An 8,264-nucleotide genomic window follows, 5' to 3' on the forward strand; every position below is an offset into this window, starting at 1 on the left:
GTGTCACTGTTCTTGACTTGCCTGTCCCTGGTTGTCAACAAATATACAGTGTGCAGTCTTTCTAGCCTGCTGACACTTCCCATTAAGACTCTGTTAGGTTTCTGAATGCAGCACTACGCACAGCGATGACGTAAGAACGCACAGCGTTTACTCTGCTTCGGCAGCGCGTGAATTTTGTTTCCAAGCTTTTTTGTACAGCTAACCATTGTTGAGGTAAGTTAGCAAGTATACTAAATTAAATGTCTACCTATGACCAAACCCCACCTTCCCCGAGAGTTTAGCCAGAAGGTAAACTCAGGTTGTTGTTACCACATTGTTTGTTAGCTTAGTTAGCTTAACGGGAGTTAGCTTGGTATTACTAAACTAAACAAGACTGTACTGTTATTAATTTTTAGCTGCCACCAAACCAACCAACACGGTAGCGTTATGCAGACCAGGTGGCCATGGCTTGGAAGTCAAGGACCCGCAGTCTGCAGGTATTTGACACGGAGCTGAGCGCGGACACGGTGGAGTGGTGTCCGCTGTCCCCCAGCCACGACATCCTGGCATGTGGGACTTACCAGCTGCAGAAAGCGGTGAGATAAGATGCGCCTCAACCTGTTGGAGAACGAGGGAATACATTCCAACACTGACCAGCGCAATTTCAAAGTCCTTTGTTAAACTTAAAACTTTTGCGATTCGTTTTCTAGCTTATTATTAATTACAGTGAAAAATGGAACAAATAAAAACAGTAGCGAGAAGAAAATTACAAAACCATAATACTCTTGCAAAAAGAAAATAATTGTACAAAATGTGACTTGCGCCACTATCATCATTTATAAAAAAAATGATTTGGGGAAAAAATAAAAACAAATTAAGAGAAAAATGGACAACTTTGGACCTAGACGTATTGGGAAATTTGAGTCCTTCAGTGTTTTGTCATAATTTTTTCACGTGTTGCATTTTATTTGGATTTTATTTGATATACCAACCCAAGTTAGTTGGGAGGAAAATGTTACATGGTCTAAATTAATTTCTAGCAAAATACAAACATGAAAAATGAAATGTTCATTTGTACTTGACCTTTTACCCTGATGCTCCTACATAAAATGTATTGGGAAAATGCCCAGAGAGCTGCTAAAACGAAAGCCACTGTTTAAAGAAGCCATGTAGGAACATGAAGAAGAAGGTGTCCAGGAGACGTGTCACTATTTCGTGGAAATGGAAAATTGGGCAAAAAATTTCACAGCACCCTCAACACACCATAAGCAGTAATAAAGGCATCGTAAGGACCACGAGTCCAAACCTAGCCTGACAGATGACGTGGTGCAACTTTAAACAGCTATGCAAAAAATATGTGCACGAAGTACTGAACTGAATAGTGATCATGCCATACGGCGTAGTTACACGCTCATGTCTGCTGTATGTCATTCATGCTACAGGAAGGCGGAGAGGACGCCGCGCCCAGCCGGACCGGCCGCCTCTACCTTTTTCAGTTTCGCCGTGAGGGTCCGATGAGCCCTCCTCTCACTGAGCTGCAGCGCCTGGACACAGCAGCCATTTTAGATCTTAAATGGTGAGAAGTCGGGCTTCATTAGCGCGGATGCAATCGTAATAATTTCCTTTCTGTTCAATGTTTTCCCTCGTGGCCAGGTGCCACGTCCCTGTGTCAGGCAGGCCGCTGCTGGGAATGGTTGCTGCTACAGGAGAGCTGCATCTCTACACTCTGCTGGATAATCAGGTGAGAACTGCAGCTTCAGAAGAATCCCACTGATGTCCAGTGTTGTATAGTAACGAAGTAAAAATACTTCACTACTTTACTTAAGTATATTTTGGAGTACTTCATACTTTCCTGGAGTATGAAAATGTTTGATGACTTTCACTTTTACTTCACTATATTTCCGAACTTAATTGCGTACTTTTACTCCGATACATTTTCAGTGTGTGGTTTAGTTACTCGTTACAAAAAAGCGAGAGAGAGAAACGCAAGTGTTTTGACCCCACCTACTGATTAGCAAGTAGCAAGCAGGCTACCGAACAAAGTCGTAGCCTGCTTGCCTGGGCTTGTTCATCACCTCCAATAGGATACACCTGTTTCGCTTCTCCCATTGTTGGGGAAATCAGAAATCAGAACACCTTACACCGGGGGGGTGGGAGGGACGTACAAAGAACAGTGCTGCCCGCACTGACGCGGCTCAGGGATTACGTGACACGCAGCGCCGTGCCCTATAATGCACTGTAAGCTATGTAATGTGTTTTGAGGCAATTGACCAAAATCCCGGACAATTTTTAAATTCCCCCCGGACATCTTTTTAGGTCTGAAAAGTAGGACATGTCCGGGAAAAAGAGGACGTCTGGTCACCCTAGTTCAATGGGGGACAGAAGCCATAGCGATAGCAATTTAGACTAAATTTAACGAATATAGGAAAGGCATGCAAGTTCAAAACCACAAACCATTAACATGTGCTACTCTTTAAAACTGGAACAATTTATTAGCAGGTTTCATTTTGCCTGCACTTGGTTGGGTACATTATTTTATGTTTATTTGACAAGGTTACCAAAATATAAGAAATGTCATTCAAACTTGCCTTGTTTTACTTTTTACTTGTACTTTTCATTACATTACTTGAGTACATCCATTTTTACAGTAATTTCCATACTTAAGTACAAGAAGTTTCAGATACTTTAAGACTTTTACTCAAGTAACATTTCAGTCAGTGACTTCGACTTTTACCAAAGTCGTATTTTGGAGAGGTACTTGTACTTTTACTTGACTCTGAGATTTCAGTACTTTATACAACACTGCTGATGTCTTCGGATAACAGCAACATTAGATTAAGCCATGACATGACTGTGCCTCAGTAATGGTCTGAGTTATCATGTATCCTGTTTCTTATTTTAGAATGTTTTGTTTCCATTAGCATCTGTTTCACAGCTGGTGTTGTGGTGTTTACTCATGAATGTGTGTATCCAGTAGGAAGGTGGGCGCAGTCTGCAGACTATGTGCAGCGTGGAAGTTGGAGCAGAGCGGCTGGCTTTGTCTTTGGACTGGTCCACTGGTAGAATGGACAGGTACTGTAAGCTACAAGAACTCCTGCTGCTGTTTTTCTTCAGTCAAATTTCCAGTGGTGGATAATCAGAGGCCATATGAAGCAGACCCTTCTGTTCCCAGCAGCAGTGACATCCGGGTGGCGTGCAGTGATTCTGCGGGCTGCGTCGGTGTGTTCTCCCTGGCTGAAGGAGCTCTGATGGCTCTGTCCCAATGGAAAGCTCATGACTTTGAGGCCTGGATCACAGCCTTCTCTTACTGGAACACACAGCTGCTTTATTCTGGTAACACAACTGCTTCCCATCATTCTGTAGTTCCTGCAAATGTCGAAGTGATTGATCGGATAGTTTCAGAACATAGCCCAAAATAAAATCATTTGGTCTAGGATTTGGCAGGCTTTAAAGGGGAAATATTATGTAAAAGCAACTCCTTTGAGCTTTCCATTATGTTATAATGTTATTCCCTCATGAGAAATCTGCAGGTGGGATTCTTTCATGCATGCTTGAGAAATCCTTTACTCTCCAAAATGCTTGGTTGGACCCAGCTCCACCTTTTCCGCACAGCTCCTCCTTGGAGCTTCACAGCCTCCGCCTCACAGAGCAGCCCTCCTGTGTGACTGCCAACCTCAGTTCCTTCAGACTAGCCAGCAGGAGTTAGCAAACCCTTGGCAGAACTGCTCAGCTGCTGAACTCATAAGAGCTACTTCTCATCGGAGCTTGAAAACAACGTTGTTAAAGGGTTAATAGAGAAGCCATGTTGTGATGACTTCCTGATGCAGCGTTTCAGAAAGAGCAGGAGTTTATAAAGAGACAGGGGCCCAATTTGAAGGTGTTAAAATTACCACGTCAAATTTCTTTTAAGTCACATAAGTTATATACAGCATTTTTATAACAACGGGAGGCAAAATAGTTGATTGTGCTATATAATGACCCTATATGGATGGAAAACAATTGAAGAAGACTCAACTTCACACAAACACATTCAATTCTGCACTATTCTTTAATGTTCAAAGCTATTCATGTTGATCCATGCAGCGCCTGCTGTTACTGACAGCATCACCAAACACAACCCTTTGTTTACAGAGTTTCTTTGAAAAACATTTACACCTCTTGTAATTTTTCATATCTTGTTACGTGACGACCACAAATTCAGCGGCTTTTATGTGACAAACACAAAGTGGCGCTGAGAGCTTGGAAAAGTGTAGCTGTTTTCTTTGTAATCTGAATAGATCAGAAAGCTGCAGTGAGCCTCTGTGTTACATATTACATCTGTATGTAAATGAAGTCTTATAACACTTGGAATATATTAGTCAAATTTCATTGCATTCCAAACAGACCTTTGCAATTTGAGTGTTTTCCAGACTGATATTGTGATGACATATTTGCCCTACATTGAGCAGCCTTAGTGTTCATATTGGAACCTTCTTCCCAGGGGGGGACGACTGCAAACTGAAAGGCTGGGATCTCAGAGCTGCTCCTTCAAGCCCTGCTTTCACCAGTAAAAGGTAGAGACAGAGATTTGTGTGTTTGTGTGTGTATCACTGCTGATGTCCTTCCTGCCAAACCATGCTGGTAAATTCTGCGCTTTTCTGCTTCAGGCACTCGATGGGTGTGTGCAGTATTCACAGCAGCCCTCATCTGGAGCACATCCTGGCCACAGGCAGGTCAGTATCCTCATCTTTAAAGGAACAGCCTCCTGCTTGGTCTTGTGTTGTATTTGGTCGCCATGTTATCGTGCTCCAATCTTGTCCTTCGGCAGCTATGATGAGCAGGTCTTGCTGTGGGACGGCAGGAACATGCGGCAGCCCCTCGGGCAGAGCGCTGTGGGAGGCGGGGTGTGGAGGCTGAAGTGGCATCCCAGCAATCAGTACCTGCTGTTGGCTGCCTGCATGCATAATGACTTCCACATCCTCCACTGCCAGCAGGCCTTAGGTTGGTATGAGCATATCGACGAGGAAAAGATGCTCCCAATTCTTAATTACTGTTTCTAACTCAATTTAGAGAGGAATGTAACACGGCTGCTCACAACAGCATTTGATTTATTTTGACTCAATTCATTGAGTCAAACATTCATGAAACTGAATGTTCAGTTTAATTGGTGCAGATTCCAAAGTTAAAATATATCACTGTTGAGCTTTAAATTTTTATCAGGAGACTGATGCACCAGTTTTTAAATAACATTGGTTAAAGAAACTCCAAGAAGCTTCAGTATTCAACTAAAAAACCAAAATTGAAGGAATTTTTTCTTTTTGAGTCTCTAAGCATTTATTTTTGATCTAAGAAATGGCAAAACTGTGTGATTACCAATTCAATTTAAGACCATTAAAATTTAATATGTTATATCTAATATGTGTAGGAAGCATCACCTGTCACAGGCCAGATCTGTACCATTCTTTAATGATTATTCCGATGGCAACATTCTAAACTAAGACAGCTCTACTTTATTTCAGACTTATCAGATTCACTCCAGGTGCAAATATGAGAAGTCAATGCTGAAACTAAATTGGAAGGTTGAAGGATTAGTTTTTCATTTGTATTATTCAGTACAACTGCTGATGGTTTGTATCTGTGTGTGTGTTTGCTCAGAGGGCAGCGAAGGAGCCTGTCCCGTCGTTGCTTCCTACATCCTCCACAACTCTCTGGCCTATGGAGCCGACTGGTCCAGGCTGTCCCTGGAGGACCCCGCGCCGCACTCCCCTCCTGCCACAGAACCAAAGGAAAGCCTCGCTCAGAGCAGAGGACACTTGCGCATTCAGTACGAGTCTCCAACTGCCAGCTTCGACACGTCGCTGGAGGACGACGCAGGTCGGTACATTCCAGAGGCGAGTGGACCGCCCCCCCGCAGTCCTGCTGAGGCACTGGCCCCCAGCCCGGGTCATGACGCTCCGCCACTGTCCTGTCTGCTAGCTAGCTGCTCATTCTACGACCACATGCTGCATGTGTGGCGCTGGGACTGGACTCCAGAAACGTCCCGACAGGAGTCCCACCAACAGTGACTGAGCTGCAGCCATGCATCCCATAAACACCCTGAACTGAGCAGAGGATGCAACGAGCACGTAGACCACTCTCCTGCAAAACACAAGGTTCACTTAGCAGAAACGTCTATTTTGATTATGACATTGTTTTATAATAAACACCTCCCATGTCTGCAGCAGCAGCAGTGAGACGGCCCTACGGCAGAGGGTCTGTGGTGCTTGGTGTTTTAGAAACATCTGGTGACCTCTGGCAGAAAACTGACCCAAACCAACACAGAAGTGGTTCGTCAGGTGCACACTTAACCCTCTTCTATATCTATTGTAGTCACATAATATAAACCAGAAGTCTCCAAACTTTGTCATGTGAGCCAAAATCATCAAGTCAAAAGGACTCGTGGGCCAAGAAAATAAGAAAAAATTAGTAAAATTAGGTTTTTTTGGGGGGGGTTGCCTAAACTAAATGTGCAAAATTTTAACTAAATAAAGTAGTCAATTTTTTTGTATTTATTTTGTTGTTTTTTTGAAGGAAAGCAATGTTATTCTATGCACAAATAAAACTTAAAAAGGATTTTGCACATAAGAGGCTTGATTGAACAAATTTATTGTCAGTCATAAGAACAGGAATTAGGTCACTTTATTTCAAAATGCTTGCTATATTAATCCAAGTTTAGTGAATTAGATAAAAGTTGATTTTGGTGCTGCAAAGTTGGCTTTTGTTAAAGTCTCCTGATGTATTTGGTTCTGCTTAGTATAAAAAAGTAAATAATTTGTCCACTGCAAGAAGATTGTCAGTAATAATTTCACTCAGATTACGAATAAAAATCTAAATCTCCATCAACCAGCTGTGATGGAGGGCCAACTTCTTATCATTCCTGAATTGCAGCTGGGGGCCACACTATCAGTAGAAAGAGTCACACTTTGTATATCTGACCTAAACTGTATAAAAAGCCTGTGAATCAGTTTTTTGCCCTTTTTTCTAAAAAGGACAGACATGCTAAATGTTGATGGCATGTAGCTCAACACTGACTCATTAGAAAATGTTCAGTATTTGAGAGGATTTTAGAATTAAACTTGAAAACGGTCTACTTCCTGTGGCTTTTCTGACACCTTTAAACTTTGAGTGACAATTCACCAGTGAAAAGCAACTCGTTCATTTGATCGCTGTTTATTCATGTTGCAGTGGAAACAGCAGCTTTTTGGTTGGGGTTCTTTAACTTCTAAAAGATTTTTTTTTTTTTTTTTTTATTAAATAACGCCACATTTACATTCAGATTTGAATCACTAAACCCTGACACGTAAATGACATTCTGCTACAAATCATGTGTAGAGCGACTCAAATTTTATTTCCAGATTGAACACTTAAGAAATGACAAGTTTGCAGTCCCCTCTGTGATGAGGAACATGAAGTGATGGTCTCCCGTCCACTTAACGCACATAGTTCTTAGGATACAGCTTCAACAGCTTCCCTTCCTGTGTGGGTTCAAATCCATATTTCTCCAGCTGGTCCTTGTTGAATGTGCCCTTCCTAAAGTCTCTGGTGATCTGGGGGGCTACGACCTGTTCGAATAAACTCTCTGCTGTCAGCGGAGGTTCCGTACCGGCTGGTGACCGGTACGAGACGTAGGGTTTCAGCTTGAATCCCTCCAGATGAGGAACCACGAACTCAGGAATCATGGCCCGAACCGACAGGAACTTCCTGCTGGGGAGCTTCACCCCTGCGGGGCGGCAGCTGCGGCCTCTGTTGAGGGTCCTGGGGCCGCGCTTACTGGTGAACTCAGACATCCTGTCCGCACCTCGAACCAGACCCCTCATGAGTGTGGACAGAACCCCCATGGTTCCCGTCGGGTCTTCCTCCTGGAACATGAAGACACATGCAGAGGGCAGCGGTTAGCTTTAGCATTAGCAGCTAAACAACATAAAGACAGCTACTTTAATGTGTCTGAGCTCAGCACGGGTGTAATTAGCTCTACACTATATGCACTTTTCACTCTGGAAAAACGAAACTGACTTATTTACACTCACTATTAAACATAAAATTCTTCTCACCTTCAGCGTCCCGCTGAGTGGGAACAAGTGTGTACTACGGCCAAATGAAGTGCGCAGTGATTGGTCAACAATAAAAAAAAATACTTGTTGACCAATTAAAAAACAAGATACTGACAGAAGCTGTTAGCAATTGGCGGAAACACGATTAAAACTAGAAATCAGAAGCGCCTCTACTTCCGGAACCGCTATGACTTGTTCTTCAAAATAAATTCCTTT

General features: G+C 42.9%; 2 protein-coding genes across 2 annotated transcripts; one reads left to right on the forward strand and one right to left on the reverse strand.

Annotated features, from left to right (window-relative positions):
- The first annotated feature begins 111 nt into the window (after positions 1–111).
- On the forward strand, positions 112–7,085 carry dph7 (diphthamide biosynthesis 7). The gene is made up of 10 exons (XM_005802149.3): positions 112–213; positions 396–575; positions 1,422–1,555; positions 1,633–1,720; positions 2,957–3,051; positions 3,155–3,312; positions 4,460–4,532; positions 4,626–4,691; positions 4,787–4,959; positions 5,614–7,085. Exons 2-10 carry the CDS (start codon positions 444–446, stop codon positions 6,021–6,023), a joined length of 1,329 nt encoding a protein of 442 aa, XP_005802206.1. The 5' UTR covers positions 112–213; positions 396–443; the 3' UTR covers positions 6,024–7,085.
- Positions 7,086–7,319: 234 nt separating this feature from the next.
- mrpl41 (mitochondrial ribosomal protein L41) lies at positions 7,320–8,143 on the reverse strand. Its single transcript, XM_005802148.2, has 2 exons — positions 8,049–8,143; positions 7,320–7,856 (listed from the first exon to the last, which is right to left on the reverse strand). The coding sequence occupies exon 2, from the start codon at positions 7,833–7,835 to the stop codon at positions 7,428–7,430; it is 408 nt and encodes a 135-aa protein (XP_005802205.1). The 5' UTR covers positions 7,836–7,856; positions 8,049–8,143; the 3' UTR covers positions 7,320–7,427.
- Between the last annotated feature and the right edge of the window lie 121 nt (positions 8,144–8,264).

This window comes from Xiphophorus maculatus, chromosome 11, assembly GCF_002775205.1.
Source record: "Xiphophorus maculatus strain JP 163 A chromosome 11, X_maculatus-5.0-male, whole genome shotgun sequence".
NCBI lineage: Eukaryota > Metazoa > Chordata > Actinopteri > Cyprinodontiformes > Poeciliidae > Xiphophorus > Xiphophorus maculatus.

Bases quoted from the DNA above. Each gene is read 5' to 3' on its own strand.
- dph7 (XM_005802149.3), top strand. From the start codon at position 444: ATGGCTTGGAAGTCAAGGACCCGCAGTCTGCAGGTATTTGACACGGAG. The intron at 4,533-4,625 runs GTAGAGACAGAG...TTTCTGCTTCAG, and splicing joins CCTGCTTTCACCAGTAAAAG to GCACTCGATGGGTGTGTGCA. The intron at 4,960-5,613 runs GTTGGTATGAGC...GTGTTTGCTCAG, and splicing joins CCACTGCCAGCAGGCCTTAG to AGGGCAGCGAAGGAGCCTGT.
- mrpl41 (XM_005802148.2), bottom strand. From the start codon at position 7,835: ATGGGGGTTCTGTCCACACTCATGAGGGGTCTGGTTCGAGGTGCGGAC.